Source organism: Triplophysa rosa, linkage group LG5 (assembly GCF_024868665.1).
Source record: "Triplophysa rosa linkage group LG5, Trosa_1v2, whole genome shotgun sequence".
NCBI lineage: Eukaryota > Metazoa > Chordata > Actinopteri > Cypriniformes > Nemacheilidae > Triplophysa > Triplophysa rosa.
This window is the reverse complement of record NC_079894.1, coordinates 5,989,946-6,009,769: the sequence shown is the minus strand read 5'-3', so window position 1 is coordinate 6,009,769 and position 19,824 is coordinate 5,989,946. Positions and strand designations below refer to the sequence as shown.

At 39.0% G+C, this 19,824-nt stretch overlaps 2 protein-coding genes across 5 annotated transcripts; both read right to left on the bottom strand.

Moving 5' to 3' along the window:
- Positions 1-291: 291 nt before the first annotated feature.
- e2f5 (E2F transcription factor 5) lies at positions 292-6,987 on the bottom strand. Its single transcript, XM_057334236.1, has 8 exons — positions 6,690-6,987; positions 5,961-6,070; positions 5,355-5,516; positions 4,821-4,929; positions 3,182-3,467; positions 2,584-2,709; positions 2,429-2,467; positions 292-1,907 (listed from the first exon to the last, which is right to left on the bottom strand). Exons 1-8 carry the CDS (start codon positions 6,828-6,830, stop codon positions 1,798-1,800), a joined length of 1,083 nt encoding a protein of 360 aa, XP_057190219.1. The 5' UTR covers positions 6,831-6,987; the 3' UTR covers positions 292-1,797.
- A 197-nt stretch (positions 6,988-7,184) lies between these two features.
- lrrcc1 (leucine rich repeat and coiled-coil centrosomal protein 1) lies at positions 7,185-19,386 on the bottom strand. Of its 4 annotated transcripts, none has more exons than XM_057334582.1 (22): positions 19,304-19,386; positions 19,170-19,201; positions 17,817-18,665; positions 17,220-17,337; positions 16,902-17,107; positions 16,656-16,721; positions 16,348-16,515; positions 15,896-16,065; positions 15,342-15,491; positions 15,041-15,240; positions 13,799-13,979; positions 13,544-13,692; positions 12,093-12,297; positions 11,392-11,531; positions 11,077-11,278; positions 10,611-10,796; positions 10,340-10,514; positions 9,503-9,666; positions 9,162-9,370; positions 8,932-9,069; positions 8,721-8,856; positions 7,185-7,604 (listed from the first exon to the last, which is right to left on the bottom strand). In XM_057334582.1, exons 4-22 carry the CDS (start codon positions 17,261-17,263, stop codon positions 7,494-7,496), a joined length of 3,000 nt encoding a protein of 999 aa, XP_057190565.1. In that variant the 5' UTR covers positions 17,264-17,337; positions 17,817-18,665; positions 19,170-19,201; positions 19,304-19,386; the 3' UTR covers positions 7,185-7,493. The 4 variants fall into 4 exon arrangements, with proteins under 4 accessions (XP_057190565.1, XP_057190566.1, XP_057190569.1 ...); XM_057334583.1 differs by having other exon boundaries at positions 17,220-17,266; XM_057334586.1 differs by having other exon boundaries at positions 17,220-17,269; positions 17,897-18,665.
- Between the last annotated feature and the right edge of the window lie 438 nt (positions 19,387-19,824).

Here is a 19,824-nt window from a genome sequence, read left to right as displayed (position 1 = left end):
CTGTTATGGGTCACAGGGGCAACACAGCATTTCCAGCTTCAAACAAACACCTTTATACTCGAAATAAATCCATTGGATTGTTTATCTTTCAGCATATAGCCTAAACATAAATGAAGAAAATGTGTTTTTCCTCACAAAAGACGCTCCAATGAGGAATGTTATTAGAACCCAAACAGGAAACAGCTTGGCTAATGAAAACTGAATGAAACTTTTTAAACATTTTAGTACTAAAGCTAAACTGGCTGCTTTCACTGAAATAATATTTTACATCCATCACATGTTTGTGTTTGTATTAATATAAATGTTTCAGTGGATTTCTGTGATGAAATGAAAAATAATCAAAATCTAAACATACTTACTTTGGTTTTGTAGGTTTATGTTATTATACTTGAAACAATTTTTTTGGTCAAATATAATTTGTATATGGACTTTATAAAGCCATAAATTATATGTAACATAAGCATACAAAATAAGACCCACCTTTTCTTCCAGACCAAGAAAGGCATAATTTCAAAGATCCCTATTTATTCAGATACATTTTTATAAAGAAATCTTGTTGGCACTGCCTAGGTTTAACATTAACCAGGTAAAACCTTTATATTTGTGGAAAAACAATGAAACCATTTTAAATACATTTCTAGTGTTAAGAAATCTATGTGGCAAAACAATGAAATGATGAATGATTAACAGATTCAGAGCTACAAAAAGATGCAAATTAGGCCTTAAGATGGCCAGCTGTATTAAAGATATTTTCAAACAACCCAGAATTATGCTTATGCATCTTATATTACAGTGGTACAAACAAAGATGTTTCTTTCCAAAGATTTCCAAACACAAAAAATATTATGTAAAAAAGTGCAACAGAACCAAGCATTTCTCCTTCGATTATAAAAACGAAAAAAGGCACAATTTTGCAGTTTTTAAACATTAAAGATTATCCACGGCAGTTTAACAGCTTCAAAAAAAAAACCTTCATTGGCTGTTTACAACAAAAACAACATTGTGATACTCCAAGGATTGATGGTTCCAACTGAGAACAAAAAACACAATATAAATATGTCAGATTAAACACCAGCGTGACTACAATACAAAACCATCAATCTCCATACAAACAATTAGTGTAATGATTAAACAAGATACAAATCAAGCTATACAAGTTAAATCTTTCAAACAACTATTTCGCTGTTAAATTATATTATACATTCTCATGGCACAGTCTAGACAACAAAGTTAGAACTGTTTATAAGTATAAAAAACTAAAGTATAAGACAGGGTGGCACAGTTAGTACAAGCAGAAAGAACAAGTAGACTTTTAAGGCACATGTTCCAACAAGCGAACAGTAAAAATTAGTGTGTTTCAAGTTTGGGTGGTTTTACTTTCAACCATTTTATAACTCGCCACTATGAATTACGTTATCACTCATCAGGAATAATGAGGGAAACTACAAAAGTGAAAACAAACGAATGGCTGTAAACACAAACAAAAGGGCAATAGACACACAAGGTATATTATTCCTAAAGTCAAGTGTTTTAGGCCGATGGGGCTTTATGTTCCCCCCCTCTTCCCACCAAAAGAGGCTGACAGATCGGAAACACTGTTACAGACTTGCAAACCCAAGCAGAGGATGAAATTGAAGAGAGGATGAAATGTGAATTAGTGTGAAACTTGAGTGCAGTCCAAGGTTCAGGGAGCAGGCACTGAGGCAGGAATGCAGCCGTTGGCAGTGGGGGAAGACTCATTAGCTCTGCTTTTGTCCTATGAAAGCAAGTGTGAACCAGTGTGGCATGAATCATGCCTTAATAATTAAGAATCTGCACATCAAAAAGGTCACAGACTCCCTCGTTGTCATCAAGGTTGAAATTGTAATCCACGCCAGGATTGGGTGAAAGTTTTAACAGGGGGAAAACTACAGGAATTAAAAACAAAAAAAAGTTACCACACAGTGCAAATATAAATACAAAACGAAAATGGTTTTGAATTTAGTTTCATTAACAAAAATTAAGACTTTATATGGTGTGGTTGATCCTCCTGAAACATCTTGAAATCATGCATGATGCTCAAAAAAACCCCACATTGTAATTCTACATTTTGATAATCCATGACAAAAACATTGCAAAGCAGCACGGAGCAGTGCCATTAAAACAACGAGCCAAGGCAAGAGTTGTAAGAAAAAATTGTCATCAACAGGAGAAAGAAACCTTGAGAGGAGCCATCACTCAGCTGCCCTGAAAACCCATCCTCAGGTCAAAACATATTACAAAGATTTATCTACACTGCTAGTAGCTATATGATTAATTGATAAGGACAGAAGTAAAAGTCAGAACATATATAAAAAGTTATGCTACATGACCACAAGGGGGAGGTAAAAGCCAACACATACTCTATGCAAAACAAAATAGCTGGATAGTGTTTTTATAGTGGACTTACCATCTGATGACATCAATTCATCTATAAGGTCAGAAACACCTGGAGGAAAAGAAAAAGATGTTAGTGATGCATCTTTCCTAAACCCACATTATAAAGAATTGTGCCGTTAGCTGCTCTCATTAGTATAGGCCAATTATTGATAGAATCTGCCTTGCCTTCTCTCTCCTCCCTCATTTCATCCAGCATGGACTGCAGATCCTGACCCCCCATCTCCCGCTGATGTTCTGCAACAGTCTCCTGCATCAACAAACACTGACTAGCAGGGGATTCGGGGTTGCAATCTTAAAGAAAAAGGAGAGGTAAAAAAAGAGTTTGTAAATGAAGTTTATATCCATATATAAATTAAAGGGATAGTTCACAAAAAAACTCACTCAATTTACTCACTCTCAGATTTTCCCAAACCTGATCCTAAACATATCTCACCCCCCATTGACCCCCATAGTATTTTTCTTCCCTACTATTGCAGTAAATCGGGGATGAGATCTGTTTAGTTACTGACATTCTTCCAAATATCTTCCTTTGTCTTCAGCACAACTAAGAAATGTATACAGGTTTGAAACAGCCTGAAGGTGAGTAAATGCTGACAGAATTTTCATTTTGTGGGTGAACTACCCATTTAAATAACAACTATAAATAAGCCATTTGCACATTTTGCAGTTTAAATCTCTCACAAATCATAAACACAGCACCACAATCCAAACATTTCTCATCGCACTGTAGGTAAGGGGTGGGGCCAATGTGTGAATGGCATACCCATGTGCATATCGGGGGGAGTGGAGGACGGCGTGAGGTGGCGTCTTTCAGTGGGGCTTTTGAGCTGACTGTGCTTCAGATCACAGAGCTCTGCTGAGGAGACTGGGAACCTCTGAAGACCCGCTGGGGTACTAGGGGGAGTCGGCATGGCAGAGATGTCATCTATTGGAGGGACAGAGACGACCACAGGCTTGGAGTGACTCGTCTCTCTGTTTATCAGCATCACCTGGATGGGAGCCAAGTGACTTCTCAGATTCACCTGGTACTTCTTCTGACCATTTTGGCCCTAAATCAACACAAAAGGCATGGAGACTTTTAAATGCATTTGTGTTTTTTTACAAGCAATGAACCCTTTTAGAACAGGTATATATTCATGAATGATAGGAGTTTTTCTGTGTCTATAGGACCTTATATGTCAGATACTGTCTTTGTCCTGTGGTGTGCCTCATGGGTCTGTGCTTGGTCCTCTGTTGTTTAATCTGTATATGCTTCCTCTTGGCAAGATTATTAACAGTTTTAAAATAATATCTCATCATTTCTATGCCGATGACATTCAGTTATATGTTTCTTTTAGTCCCGATAGTCTAGATAAACTGTCAGTTCTGGAGAACTGTCTAGTCGCCATTAACAACTGGATGGCAGACAATTTTCTTCAACTTAATAATGATAAAACTGAGATGATGATTTTTGCCTCTGATAATATTACTCCTAAGATTAAGCAGTTTATGGGGGGCTTAGTACTGTCTGACCGCAGTGACATAAGAAACCTGGGTGTCATCTTTGACAGCGCTACATGCTTTAACAGTCATGTAAAGTCTGTAGTTCATTCATGTTTTTCCATCTCAGAAACATTGCTCAGATTCGTTTTTTTGTCTCAAAAAAAAAGAGATGGAGATGCTTGTCCATGCCTTTATCTCATCACGATTGGATTATTGCAATGTTCTGTATACTTGTTTGAGCAAATTGTCTTTGGAGCAACTACAAGTTGTACAGAATGCAGCTGCAAGACTTTTGACGAGTTCCAGCAAGAGGTCCCACATCACCCCTGTTCTTAAGGACCTTCATTGGCTGGGGTACTAGGGGGAGTCGGCATGGCAGAGATGTCATCTATTGGAGGGACAGAGACGACCACAGGCTTAAAAGCAACTCTAAAAGCAACTCTATTGCTTTTAGAGTGCAGTTTAAAATTTTAGTAATTACTTATAGAGCCTTGCATGGTCAGGCACCTTCCTATATTCAGGATCTATTACATGTACCTTCTCCTGGTCGGTCTTTAAGGTCCTCTGATCGGGACCTTCTAACTATCCCTAGAACACATCTTAAGACAAAAGGTGACCGTGCCTTCTGTGCTGTGGCTCCAAGACTCTGAAACTCTCTCCCTCTAGGATTGAGATCAATGGGCTCTGTAGACAGATGCACCTCTTTGGACAAGCTTTTAATTAACAGTACAGCTGGGAGTTTATTAGGGCTCTAATTGGTTTCTGTTATGTCTTTATTTTATATTTGATTGTATGCATGTTTGATTGTTTTACTGACAGTGTTGTGTAAAGCACTTTGTGATGTCTTGTCTGTGAAAGGTGCTATATAAATAAATTTTACTTACTTTATATTCATATATGATACATACTGTATAACGTACCATCTCAGGAACTGGGACCTCCAGCTGTGTCCCTGATGGTGCCATCACAGCTAAAAGAGTATCTCCACCAAATGCATCACATATGTCCTCATGCGTCACATAACTATATGTAAGCAATGTTAAGGAACAAATTATAAAGGGCTAAAGAACAGATTTCTAATCCTTTTGTATATTTGTCCTGGAAAAGAAGTCACCATGACATTAAAAATAAGCATGACAGTTTAAAATAAAAAGCTTAGCTGGGCATAAAGCACTTTTAGTTTAATCCAAAGAGGAATAACTGGTGGAGTGAGCGTTATGAAACTCTAGCATCAAGTGGAATAGACTACATACTGGAAAAACTGGACTAGGGCCACACTAACACCTAATAATAACATTGTCAGTGAGGACTGGTGTTGCATTTACCATATAATTAGCAGCACTTCTCTGCCAATGGTGTGAAAAGAGAATTTTTCTCGGGGTGTTTGCCATCCAAGGAAAACTCAAACATTTTAGCAAAGAATCAACATTTCTTATTTATTGAAATAAGGATATCTGCAGCCTGAGGGGTTTTCATTCAGATGTTTGATGCTTTGTTGCAGACATGCTTTCTGCATGTCCAGCTCTCTCTCTTGAATTTCTAGTTCAGCAATATTTGCCTTGAGAACTTCCACCTGCTCCAGAACTTCCTGGGGCTGGCAGCCTGTACTCTCTCCCCTATTAAAAAAAAGATACAGTAACCGCTTTAGAAAGTGATGCGTCTGCAGTAGTGTAGTAAGCATTTATGGTCCAAACAATGAAAAAGAAAACATAGACATTTTTAAACCACATTTAACTGTTATATGTATAGAATATGTTTTATGTCTATAACATTGATATAATCTACACATTCCAAAGGGATTCTTTTATCCTCATGTCATTCCAAACCTCTTTGACTGCCTTCTGCAGAACACAAAAGAAGATATTTTGAAGACTGTCGGTAACCAAGCAACATCAGTCCACATTGACATTTCTCAAAATATCTTCCTTGGTGTTTTATAGTAGAAAGAGTCATAGGCTGTGAATCACACGAGGCTGAATAAAGGTTTTGAGTGAACCATACCTTTACCATGACAACTTTCAACACCAGACATTCATACAAATTTTGGTCTTTGTACTTACTTCCACTGAATGGTGTTTTTTGTCTTTTTTTCAATGAGCCCAATGCCTTCCAGGACATTGGTAATATCATAGATCCTTCTTTTTTGTTTGACTGCCAAACTGTCTGCAGCCTATTAAAAACACAATTAAATTTTCAATGTGAATTTGGATAATACATTTAGAAAATTATTCAAAAGATTTTATTGACAGAATTTATGTTGGGTTCAAATAACTCGTCCCGTAATAATAAACACGGACAGATGTGTAAGTAGGCTTACTTGTCGCACAGATTCACTGCAGTGGAATTCTCATAACGTTTCCTTATTTGTTTTCGGTTAGAATGTTGACAAGAATTTCAAAGGAAAAAACGAATTAAATCGTTCTTAAGGGAACATTCTGAATTCTAAACCAACGTTTGAAATTCACGTCGCTCTGCAACAGGCGACTCAGTGGAGCGTCAGGTAACAAACACCTGCCGCGAGGCTGCCACATATCCCACAGCTTTCCGTTTAAAAAAACATCTCTCCGTTACGATAATACGTCGTTTTCTCTCACTGTTTGACACTTTTAAGTAATGACTAACCAAACACGTTGTGTTTATGCATATCATTTACACACCGAGTCTCACAGGACAACGGAGGTGGTCCCCTCAGGTAAAAACAATGTCTTTGTGTGACTCCTCAAAAACAGTCTGCCAACTTTCATTCATTTATATCGCTCATTCATGCCACCGGTTGTGTTTGAACCCACCACTTTGAGGTCGAGCACCCCGTCTTTGGCCTCCTGAAGCAAAGTGACGAACTTGACTGTGAGGAGACCCAAACTCTTCTCATGGCGACTGGACCCGTTCGGTGTCGTGTGAGGGAAACTCGCGCTGTTCGACTCCGCCATACCACTCAAACCCCCTTCAGCCTAAGGGGTGTCTCCAAAAAGTCCTTTTTGTCTCGTTTAGGAGTCTGAAGGTCGGCCTCCGTTTAGTTGGTGAGGGGGAGCCAGAAACATCTCTTTCACTTATTTACCTCAGGGCAAAATACTACTGATGCCTCGAGGGTTTTTAAACAAGAGGAAATGACGTTGGATTACCGTTGCTATAGAAACGTCTCTGCTTGTTCGCTTGCGTGAATGTTCGACTAGAGTTAAGAGACTGAGTCTGACCAACAGTTTTAATATTGCATTTAATTTCTCAAAATAACAAACTGACACGTAGGCCTATTGACAACGAGTTTATAGATTTAATTATACAATTTAAACAGAGAAACAACAAAAGGAAATGTTACATAAAAGTACATTACATAATAATGCATTGTAAAGGTACGTCAAACTATTTTGTATTTTATTATGTTTAATAAAATACAAAAATAAATAATTTAATTCTACAATTTTACAGAGACCTGTTTGTACTGTAATTTTAATAAAAACTTAAACTACAGTTCAATACAATGGGGTGAACATTTAGGAATATGTTTGCACCCCAAATTTAACAAAAACATGACTTTCAAAAAATAAGGCATCCACCAAGTATGTTTGTCTTGTGGCTCTGCAGCAGATAGGAGGTTAGAAGTCTTTCAGCACTTGTGTGAGGCGTCTCATTTTCTCCTCCATAACCCTTTTATTACTCTCAGTTTCCTCAAGCAGCTGACGCATTTCCTCCTCCACCTGGAACACCTGTAATAAAAATCAAAAAGAATTGCAGTCTGCAGATGTTTAAACTGTTTTAAGAGAGAGATGATCGAGCATCAGTTCCTCTTTACTCAATAAATTAATATAAACACAACTCATCTGTTTTAAAGGGGTCATATGACACGGCTAAAACGAATATTATCGTTTGTTTTAGATGTATTGCAATGTGTATACACGATTTAAGGTTCGAAAACGCTGTATTTTCCACATACCGTGGATGTTTGTATCTCCTCTTTGCCCCGCCTCTCTGAAACGCGCGGATTTTTAACAAAGCTCATCGCTCTAAAAAGCGAGGTGTGCTATGATTGGTTAGTTAACCAGTGCGTAGTGATTGGTCGAATACTGCAAGCATGTGACGGAAATGTAACGCCTCTTACCATATTTGGAACATCAGGTTCCAAAGCAATTGTACTGACAGTACTGACTTGCGTATACTGTACATTTGGGCGGTCTTAGTCAAATCATACCACGAATTGAAGTAGATTTGTGGGGGTGTGGTTACACGAGGCATTTCAGGCAGGTCTGGGTGAGCATTCACTTTTAGATAGAATGCATCTTTTGTTCCGACACTTTAATTTTTGCAATTTTACGTGTCTAATACATGCATGGGCAACTTATAGCACACCAAAGACACAGAAAAACACGTGTTCGCGCCATATGACCCCTTTAATTTAGCTATTTTTCTGTGTGAGGAAACAGTGCCCTCTAGAACGCTTCAAGTAGGTCCGCAAGCAGCTTCAATCCTTAAAGGGATAGTTCACCTAAAAATGAAAATTCTGTCATCATTTGCTCACCCTCAGGTTGTTCCAAATCTGTATAAATTTCTTTGTTCTGATGAACACAGAGAAAGATATTTGGAAGAATGTTAGTAACCAAACAGATCTCATCCCCCATTTACTGCCTTTGTAGGGAAAATATACTCAGTCAATGGGGGATGAGATCTGTTTGGTTACTGACACTCTTCCAAATGATTTTGTGTTTAGCAGAACAAAGAAATTTATACAGGTTTGAAACAATCTGAGGGTGAGTAAGTGATGACCGAATTCTCCGCTTTGGGTGAACTATCCCTTTATGATAAATACATGAACCAAATACAAATACCTTCTGATTGGCTTTCTCTGTCTGTTTCTGTTTGTCATTCGCCAGGCGAAGTAGCTCAGCCTGATGGGAAGCCTGCAGAGATTCCAGTTGTCTACGGAAGGCATCGTCCACACAGTGAAGCTTCTCCACTGCTGCCCTAAAAAATGAAATTACATGAAAATTGATATATTCCATATATCAACCAAAACAGGATGTGCTTCCCTCCTCATACCTGTGCGCTTGTGAAGCTTTGTCCCTTTCTTCCACCAGAGCTCTCTCTTTGGAATCAAATCCCTCCTTCATTCGCTTTACCTGGCTCTCGAGCCTGTTCAACAGTTCAGCCTTTTCCTGCCATTTCTTACTTGAAACCCTACAGAGCAGATAGCAGTTCTAACAATAATGTAATGTGATGTTCCCTGGCCTGTTTATAAAAAAGTATAAACTAGCTATGTGGTCCCATACCTGTAGTTCTCTTTGACCTCATCAAGCTCCGCCTCCTTATCGAGAAGCTGTTGTTTCAACTCCTCCTTTCTGAGACTAAGCTGCTCCACTGTGTCTCTGAGCTCCGCAGCAGATGCCATTACCTCCTCCAGCTGCTGTTTTGACTTTCGCTGGTCCTGCACACTTTCTTCGCGCAATTTACGGATCTGCTCATCTCGCTCTAGCAGGGCCTAGGAGCAACACATGAAAACAAAATGAGTTCGGCAGAGAAGACTGATCCTGCTGCATAAAGGATTTTGGTCTCCATGCATTCGCTTCAGTATTTTTAGTTAGTTCTATTTTGTGAATGAACAGGACTTTACCTCTTTTAGTTTACGGATAGTCTCTGTCTGGTCATCAACGATCTTTGCTTTAATCCTAAGTGCATCGTTGTCTCTCTCATTCTGTTTCTTCTGCGACTCCAGATCGGTTAACAACACCTCAATCCTAGCCTCTAGTCGACCACGGTCCTGTGCTAAAGATGCACCTAAACACAAAACGTACAAAGCAGGTAAAAAAACACCTCTTTAACACCGTCTTTCCAGGGGAAATGCAACAAGTATTTTCTCTATCCCCACTACACATTAAACAGCACCACGAGATGACAGCCAATCAGAACATATTTTAGGCTTAATGTACACTATGAGGAGCAGGATTTTGGACCATGACAGACAAAAGCTATCAACAAACCACTTTTTGCACATCCTTTGTTAACATTCCTTCCGTCTTTGTATTTTTCAAATGTTTGATTTTTGTTTATAGTTACAGCTTTATTACAGCTCTAATTCGCGAGGTGCACAAGACGGTACCGGTGAGCTTTTGGGACGCCAGAGTCGGCAGACAAATTTCCGGTCGTATAACACTGTATGGGAAAAGGAGATAAAAGTAGAAAGCAATATATCAGCGATATGACTTATCCTCTTTACATCGCTAAGCCAAAACAACTCGATAGTGTTATACGACCAGAAATTGGTCTGCTGACCCTAGCGTTGCAAAACCTCACCACCGGCGCCATCTTGTGCAACTAGCCCATTCCTTGTATATGTGAACCTACAGTACTTGACAATAAAGTTGATTCTGAACACAGATATACAGTAAGAGAGCTAATCATGTCACGCTTGATTTGGAAATGGTGTCAGACATATTTTCTGCTTCTGTACCTTGCTGTGCAAGTTCCTGGCCCCAGATCTTCCTCTCTGCTCGTAGCCCATCTATGACAGACTCTTGAGCTGTGAGCTGGGACAGCAGCCTGGTCTTGTCTTTCTTTAATAGCTCTACCTGGAGGTTGAGGCGTTTGTCCTCTTCTAGTTTGGACTCCAAGGACTGCAGACGGGTCTGGCATGCAAAAGCAAAGCATAGTGTGATTTCTAAAGTGCACATTTTGATCTATATAATTAAACATTTGTAACATCAAAATTCTTTTGGTCTTGCCTTAAACTCAGCTGCAGCTTCCCGTTTAGCTTTGAGGAGTTCAGCTATTCTTGTTTTTTGCTCCTTCACCATGGTTGTGAGCTCCTGCACCAGAGAGACTGATTGCTTCTCTTTCTGCTGAGACTGACTGAGGCTTGATTTCACTTCTAAGAGCTCAGCAGACATCTGATCAAACCCCTCCTTCACCTACAAACACCCACAGAGTTAAAAACACTTTCGCAATAAAATGTTAAAAAAGCACTTGGAAAGTTTAAGTATTCATTTTATCACCACTCTGACATTTTACGAACTGCATTGACATTCAACTCATATCTCATTTCTTTGATATATTTACTTATAACGTTTTCCAAATAATAATTATATTCTTATCCTCAGTGTGTTTGACTGTCTAAATGAAATCGATCCAAACCTTTATGAAGTATAATGTCAAAAGGTCACGCTTTTCCTTTTATTTCGATTACTCTACCTCTGAGAAACGCTTTGCCTCAATGGTAAGAGCCATGCGAAACTCATCCTCCAGAGCGGCATACTGCTTAAGAGAATCACCAAGCTTTTGCTCCATCTCAGCTTGTTTCTGGGCAAATCTTTTCTCTATAGCCTCCACCTCTTTGGCTACAGCGTCCTTAAACTCAGTCCCACCAGGAAGCAACCGCGACGCAAGCTCCTTCCTGTACCACCAAGATAAGCAGTCAAACAGGTGCAAAATGCAAGCAGTTAGAGGAACAGCTTCCTGGAAAAGTCCTGTATGTTACACACACAACCGCATGTGATGCTTGTGTACCTGTGCATCTCCTCCCTGGAGGCCAATAATTCGTGCAACTGCTGTAGCTTGTCTTTGTGCTGTCGTGCTGATGCTCTCAGTATCTCAACTTCTCTTTTAAAGGCAGATGCTTTATTCTCCAGCTCCTGAGTCCTCTTTATCTGTGAAAATATTGCAGTTCAGTCACTTTTAAATGTTGTTTACAAAGAAATAGTCCAGTAGGGAAATGTCAGATTGCTCTTTCTCATGGTAAACGTTCAACAAATGCAAAAGGTCAGTTGTAAATATTCCATTGACTTATTTAAACTCCATGGATCCAAAATGTCAAAAAGAAATTGCATTTGAATGCCTGTTCTGTGAGAGATCTTTATTCATATTTGCTACATTATTTTTGAAGTGAAGGACTTTTGAAGTTCAGCTCATGAAAGTCGCTAGTTCGTCTATTGCTAATACCGCAAAATAGTGGCATGTGTTTGGGTGTCACGGTTTAAGATGCAAGTTACATTACATGTATTTACATTTATGCATTTGGCAGACGCTTTTATCCAAAGCGACTTACATTGCATGACACTATACATTTGTATTTGAATATGTGCAATCCCTGGGATCGAACCCATGACCTTGGCGTTGCTGGCGCCATGCTCTAACCACTGAGCTACAGGAAAGCAGTTATACTGGAGTGCAAGTTCTCAGTTTGAGAATACTTTGCTAATCCCTGTTACCTCTTCAGCACGCTGCTGTACTCTGAGAGGCTCTGCTTGGCTCACGCTGTCCTCCAGACTCCGCAGCGCCCTCTTGTGTTGCTCATCCCGGTTATGTGCCTGCTCCAGCTGCTCTAATGTAGACCTGTGTCTTTCCTCCAACTCCTGTAAACGGGTTTGCAGTCCTGCCCGATCGGAACGCTCTTTCAACAGCATCTCTTTCAGTCTAGAGAAAGAAAGAGATTGGCTTTCTTATGATGTCATCATCACTGCATCACACAATTCTTTTTCCATCAATTTTTGACCTTTTTCTTGCCATGACATAACAAGAGATGGCAAGAAATAATGGAGGGGGAAATGACAATCATTGATTTCAGAGCATGATCTGAGCATCATGGATCATCATGGATTCTGACGTGTTACATTTACATTCATGCATTTTCCAAAGGCTTTGATGCAAAGCGAGTTCACGGAATGAAACCCATGACCTTTGCTCCATCAACTAAGATACAGCAACACCTGACTGCAATATAACATTCTACAACAAGACATCATAAAATATTGTATAAAGGCATGTAATGTATGATTCCATATATGGTTCAGACACACCATATATGGTAATGCACCGTGACAGCCAAGTGACTTGCGTGACCCACCTTATATAACCCACCTTATAGCACTTGCCGATACACAGCCCACACACCGAAGATAAATAAATGAAACAGATACTGGACTCTGTGAGGCGAGAGTCATTAGCAGCCAAGTGCTGCAGGGGCGGCAATTAGAATTGATTGATGATCTTCAGGAGACATGTGCCTGTCACCTCGACTTTAATCTCCGTTATAATTACGATTTATCACCAGGGGGAGCGCGTGGGCTATAATATTAGAGCACAACATCAGGGCCATCATCATGCCGCGGCAACAGACGCACAGGTGGGATGGCGGAGCTTCATGCATCAGGGTGAAGCGGTGGGGACACCAGACACTTCTAATAAAATTTAATTATACCTCAGTGTTTTCAGATCTAACATTTCAACCAGAGCCGACACCGATTAGGTGCAATATGTGAAGCTAAGCATCCCGAATGAATACTTGGAATGGGGCTGGAAATTGTTGCTGTGTCCTTGTTGGGAGAAATGAGTGAGATAACAGATGTCCAGATTTTCCAATTATTTTGTTTGTTGGGAAGGTTTTAATGTATATTTGGTTTTACTCTCAGCGGTGTAACTCTTTATTGAGCTCATTCCAGGTCATCTGAACAATGGGGCAAAGTAAAAATATCTATTTACTGATTAAAAACAGGACTGTCATCGCTCTGTTGCAAAACCTATCAAGCTGCTTTCCTGTGTACATAGGGAGGTGCATGCTGAACATCATGAAACCTCAATAGTGGTTGAGATGGGTTGATTCTGAACTATTTTTATTGACACTGCACTTTAAAATATTTCCCTAGGTTTTATGTGTCCTCACCTGTCTGTGGTGTGTAGGGCTAAGCTCTGTAAATCCTTCTCCTCACTGGCCCGAGTCTGCAGGTTTTTAACCTGTTCTGTAAGTCTTTTCACAGCCTGCTCTGCTTTCCAGCGTCGCTCTCGCTCCTGGTCACGCTCTTCCACTATTGCCTAAATGTGAACACACACAATAGTGTGTTATTACTTACAGTATATAACGTATTTACATACATACAATAAAAAGGATTGTTGTATTTGAGCAGTTTTGTCTGCATACCCTGTAGGTTTCAACCTGAGATTGAGCTTGACCTTTGACAGGACTTGCTCTCATTGTTTTTGGACCCTTTTTCAAAGACTGTACTGTCACTGTTTCCTCCGACCCAGAGCTCTGGACTGATGTCTTTCTACGGGGGCCAACAGCCTGCTTTGTGGACCTCTGTTTCTGTGTATCTGTTACACTGCAATTAAAACAAAAGCACAAATGCGAAACGTTTTAACAGATTTACATATACTATTACGAAAACACTATTACACAAGTAAACAAAACACATTATTAGACTTTACTTCTTAATATACTGCAATGTTATTATCAAAATGTAGAGCTACTAAGACCTGATGAAGCCAAATGAACTGTAACTGAACGTTTTGACAGTGTAATCATTCATGTATACTGTCAATTTGAAGTGGGTGGAGAAAGAGGAATTAATGCACTTTCCATTTACACACTACTGAAAAGCTGTCTAAAATGCAGAGCAGGTTGTCAATTGTACGATTTTGAACCTGATAAAGTTAGATACACCATCCACTTTGGAATAGACAGTTTCATCGGACGCACGTTCCTGGCCCGGAGTTAAAGTGATACTTCAGGCCTGAATCAAAATTTCCCCATGTTTTATCACCCTCAAGGCATCCTAAGTGAATGTGACTTTCTTCTTGAAGAATAATGCAGTCAGAGTTATAATACCACGTATCCTTTTACTTCCAAGCGGTAGAATGGGAGGCAATTTTTTGAAGCTCCAAAAAGTGCATCCATCAATCAAAGAACGGCTCAACATCGATGCTTTTGTTTAAGAGAAATATCCATATTGACAACACTATTAGTATTAACGATAATGTCTAACATCCGCTGCAGGCGAACGAGAGGCTTGTTTTTCCGGCAAATGACGCAGGTAAGTTCCTGTGACGAACACAGCATTTTTCGTTTTCAGCCAATAGAAACACCGCCTCCTGTGGGCGGGCGCTTTCATCACCATCATTTAGCGGAAAAACAAGCCTGCAGTGGATGTTAGTGGCTGGTAATATAACACAAATATTTATATTTAATTTATATTAATATTTTATTGTACTTTAATTGTATTACATTCAGTGAAAACTACTCCACAGTTTGCAGAGGTCTACCAGAAGTTAAGCTAGGCCACATAACGTTTGTGTATGTTGTTGCCGTTGAAATCGTCTATACACTGTATTGGAAAATATTTGGAGCAGCCTCTTAAAACACTTTGTGTATAAGATACTCCACCAGTCAGGCTGTTTGGGTCTGTTGTCCTTGGTCGTCTTTTTCGCTACAGAGCCTTTGGGATGAACTGGGATTCTGGAATTCCGTTGGTTCTCTTTTGCACTGTCGCATTCACTCTCTGAAGTCTGATCAGTATCTCTCTTAGCTTTACGTACCACAGAAGGTAAAGCGCGGCTTGTGTTAATGGCATCCCCGGCTGGGACCTGGGATGTGTAAATAAAAAAATAATATTCTGAAATTAGAATTTGAAATGATTAAAACGAATCATAACTAAAACGTAATTATCCTTCTGCTTTTCCTCTACCTTCTGAATGAGGTGGGAAACCTGCAGCTCTAGTTTTTTAATACGCAGCTCATTTTCTTGATTTTCTGTGGTTGGTTTTTCACCTCGCTGTCGAAACTGGGACAGTACCTCATCAATCCGTGGAGTAGTGAGAGGAGCGTCCGACTTCGCCTACGGAACAGGGAAATACACTGAACATGCATCCAAAACTACATACATTTCTCAGGAAAATGTAGAATACAAAGCATTAAAGGGATAGTTCACCCAAAAATGAATACTCTGTCAATACTCTGTTTACCATCTTGTCATTTCAAACCTGTATGAAGAACACAAAAGAAGATATTTTGAAGAATGTTCCAAACCAAACAGCGCCGGCACCCACTGACTTGGTTTTGTGTCCATACAATATAAGTGAATGGGTGCCGGCGCTGTTCGGTTTCACAATATTCTTCGAAATATCTTCTTTTGTGTTCTGTGGAACATGAAAAGAGGGTGAGTAAATGATGACAGAATATTCATCTTTGGGTGAACTATCACTTTACGTATACGCTGAAAAGTATCATAAAAGTGCTTACCGGTCCTCCATTAACACTAGTGTCTGATGAATTGAGAAACTCAAGAAAATCCTCAAGGCCAGGAACATCCATAGGGCTTTCCTCTGCTGAATGAGATGTGTTTCCCAGGCGATCTACTCCATCTAGTGTAGTGACTTGATGTAGAGATTGTAGAACCGTATCCCTATAGCCTACGAGCAGAGGTGAAAACACAATCAGTTACATTTTATAATGCTTTTTTATTGTAGCATTTCCTGATACTTATACATGCATTTACATAAACGTTTACATTAAGCATTAATGCAGAAAAAAAATATTCAAAGCATTTAAGCAATTTACTTTATGATTATGTGCATTTAAGAAAATCAAGCCTGTGACCTTGATGTGGCCAGCTCCATTCTCTACTATACTTTAACAGCTTTCTTGTTTGAAAAATGAGATGTCAGGTTTCCTTTTGGGTCTTTCATACAAACCTGGCTGCGAGCAGACTGGATTTTGTGAGCTGTCCTTGCTGAGAGTAAGATCTTTCAGATTGTGGAGTCCCACCACGCACTGCACTAGGTGATTTATACTATCCAGACGATTGCTGTGGAGCTGCAGGTGTTTTAGTTTGCACTCAGCTCCATGGAGATATAAGAGGCCTAAAAGTGCAGCGAAGATACACAGAACATTTTTAATGCTCTTCTCTTAAATATCGTATTATCTGGGATCGTACAAACTATTCACATGCTGGATCAATACATAAGAAAATGTGTTGCAGTACTGCAGTATTCCCACATACCACTTAGATCATTTATTTGATTGTAAGCCAAATTTAGTCTTGTGAGATTTGTTAGTCCACTGAGCCCTAAAAAAACACACACACATTGAGAGATTGCATATAAAAAGAAACCAAATAATATTATAATATTAGAACTGGCTAACAGTAGAACTTGTAATGGAAGAACACGCATACAAGTATAAAGATTAAGCTTAAGTGTCCCATTTCTGTTTACTCCAACCAAAAGATCGACCTCAAAAAACGTACCTTCCACCCTTGTGATTAAATTGCAAGACAGGTTTAAGGTGCGCAGTGAGGACAGGGAATCTAATCCCTCTATACGACAGATGTGGTTGGATGACAGGTCCAGATGCCGAATGTGCCACGCTGTTGTCAAACCCTCAATCTTAGAAATGCGGTTACAGTGAAGATTCAGCGATGAAATGTTGGGATTCAATGGGATCCCTAACAGACTGGAAACAAAGACTTTCAGTGAAATCACCATCATTTTCACTATACTCTAAATTCAGCCAGCAAGCCCGTTATCAGGCAGAAGAACTAGTTTATAATATGTAAAACATATACCTTGAAATGTCTTTATCAATTAGACAGAGCTCTCCAACAGCCATGACCTGCTACAGACACATTGACAGCAAGTTGACAACAGACATCTGTCTTTATTAACCCGTCAACCTAATGGATCCTTTAAATAAGCAATAACCAGTGCAGATCTCTTGGGTGATACACGGACAAAAAGTTCACCGATAGAGCATAACAAATGTGCTGGCCTTTCCTATTGCCACCCATCCATTTAACGTTACTTTGCCACTTCTGAAAAAGACTAAATAGGCTCAAACAAATTATTTAACGCAAAACTACAGTGTGTTAAATCTTGTTCTTGCTTTAGACAGGTCCAGTTGAAATAAGAATTGTTACGTTAAACACTGGGCATCTGTCAACTAAGCACTTAACAACACAACATGTAATTTAAAGCGAAGACGACAAATCCACGATCGGCTAATTCATTTATTAACTGGGATTCAAAGCAGTTAGGTTCATATAATGCTCTACAAATAATAGGAATACAAATCTTATCTAGGTGAAAATAAACGCAAAGTGATACTTTTATTTTGCTAGGCTTGGTTTATTTTTGTTTATTACAAAGTGTGTTAACTTACTGACCTTCGTTTCTGGTGTACCATAACTAACATGTAGAAACGATGAAATACAATAATCGTCTGCCGAGTGTTGATAAACTCTACCTGCCTGCTTTCATTGTTTTGCCGCTGTAGAAATTAAAAGTCCCGCTTAGCTCTACTTCATATCCAGCACTTCCGGGCATCGCTACTTCCTGCACAAGACTTTTCTTTTGTTGCGTTAACGGTAAACTATATCTCCTGCCTTGAGAAAGACTTTATTGCGAAAACGTTATGTTAGCTGTTCAAACTTAGGGTGCACTAGTATGTACTAGTGAGATTTTTTATCGCCCAGCCCAGAAGTCAGCTTACTAAGTGACAATGAGACGCATCGTGCGTGTATTTTCAATTTTATTTCACATTGGGTGACACATTACAAATTCACAAAAAATCACAGTACTTATTTAGGATATTAAGTACAAAATTATATACATTGAAATGTAAGAATAAATGAGAATTCATGAATTGTACATAAATGTGCATTAAAGCATTATTCGAATAAATGTACATATTTGTTTAGTATCCAGCAAATGTGTATATACATTTACACATGTCCATGACAATGACGGTGAAGTGTTATTACTCCTTTTCTAAATAACATACATTAATTTTAAAGATTATGTGGACTCCCTCTTGCTTGGTTTATGCAGTGACAAGCATGTATTCACATATGGATGTGTCTGAACAACTTTTGTTTATTGTCCCTGATGTTTATTTGTCCTTATAAATAAATGATAAACTATTCAAGCCAGACAGTTCTTAACATTGAAAAAATTGACAGTTTCCAGCTGGACATCTTCAAAAATAAAGCTTGATAGGTGTGCTGGTCTCCTTCCTAAAGAAAGCAAAAAAGCAAACCCAAAAATCTGTTAAAAAGTGTTAAAAACGAATGTGTTTACAATAACAGAAATATTTAGGTAGCCTGTAAGTGTTTTTTTCAGTATCAATAAGCGCTTTCAACTCCTATTGGTTACAAACTGAACAAAGGAAACATTTGCCGGAAGGTCAAATGATGAGACAGTATAATTTAGAAATAAATGGCTTAAATAGTTGAAGTTGTACAGTAGTTCAGTAGTACACAACAATAATTGTAAAAGCTGGGGGCTCTTTGGTAATTATGAAAACAGCAAAAACAATATAATTGTATTCTTATAGAGAGCAGCGGGTCTCTTAAACTCAGATGGTTCATGTTAGTTCATTCCACAAAACTCTTGAAGGACAGACACTATCTACTTTATGATCATATAAAATAACAAGAGAAAGACTATTTTTATTTTTAAAATTGTAAATTTGTATTTTGTTTTGATGACATGAGGTGACATGAATGCTGAATACAAACCGTTCAGTTGTCTATATCAGATATGTGGATTTCTATCTAGAGTTTAAAAACACACACAGTCAGATCTCAAATAGTCAGTTATCAAACAAGAAACAGAATAATTTTACAGTTATATGAGTTTATTAAGTACTCACCCGTTCATTGTCAACACTGTCATCATAGTCATCATCAGTCACTTTCCAAGATCCGCTTTCCTGATGCTCTTGATCTTCTCCAGAATCCTCTCCTGTCTCACTATAAAGGGATTGATGGGCTTTTTTGTGCTTCCTTTGGGCCTCTTCACAACATCGAGATCCCAGACAGAGGTGGGTACAGTACAGATAAAGGTGAATGAGACGGGGGACACAGAGATTAAAGTGTGGCCCAAAGCTACACTGAATATAAAAAGGATTACAGGGTGGGGAACTCTTAAGAAGTTATACCAAGAAAGTAAACACGGGTATGAGTTTCCAGATGTCTGCTCTACCAGCTCAATGTTTTTTTTTAATGTGAATACTGAATGCCGTTCTTTTCGATTACCTGCACTGACACTGAAAGTGATGAAGACGAGTGTTTTTAATCTACCTCCTGCCAACATGGTCTCTACACTGACAGCAATGTTCATTTCTTCCTCTTACCTGCCTCTGCAAACTGCTTCCGTTCAATCTTCTCTAAC

What these genes read in the sequence shown, in the direction of transcription:
- lrrcc1 (XM_057334582.1), bottom strand. Translation starts at nt 17,263, where the DNA reads ATGGCTGTTGGAGAGCTCTGTCTAATTGATAAAGACATTTCAAG. An exon ending in TCAAATAAATGATCTAAGTG is followed by an intron (nt 16,516 to 16,655) that starts GTATGTGGGAAT and finishes CTGCACTTTTAG; the next exon opens with GCCTCTTATATCTCCATGGA. An exon ending in CTATCCGTAAACTAAAAGAG is followed by an intron (nt 9,371 to 9,502) that starts GTAAAGTCCTGT and finishes TGTTGCTCCTAG; the next exon opens with GCCCTGCTAGAGCGAGATGA.
- e2f5 (XM_057334236.1), bottom strand. Translation starts at nt 6,830, where the DNA reads ATGGCGGAGTCGAACAGCGCGAGTTTCCCTCACACGACACCGAACGGG. An exon ending in AGGTCCCAGTTCCTGAGATG is followed by an intron (nt 3,468 to 4,820) that starts GTACGTTATACA and finishes GTGTTGATTTAG; the next exon opens with GGCCAAAATGGTCAGAAGAA. An exon ending in AATGAGGGAGGAGAGAGAAG is followed by an intron (nt 2,468 to 2,583) that starts GCAAGGCAGATT and finishes CTTTTCCTCCAG; the next exon opens with GTGTTTCTGACCTTATAGAT.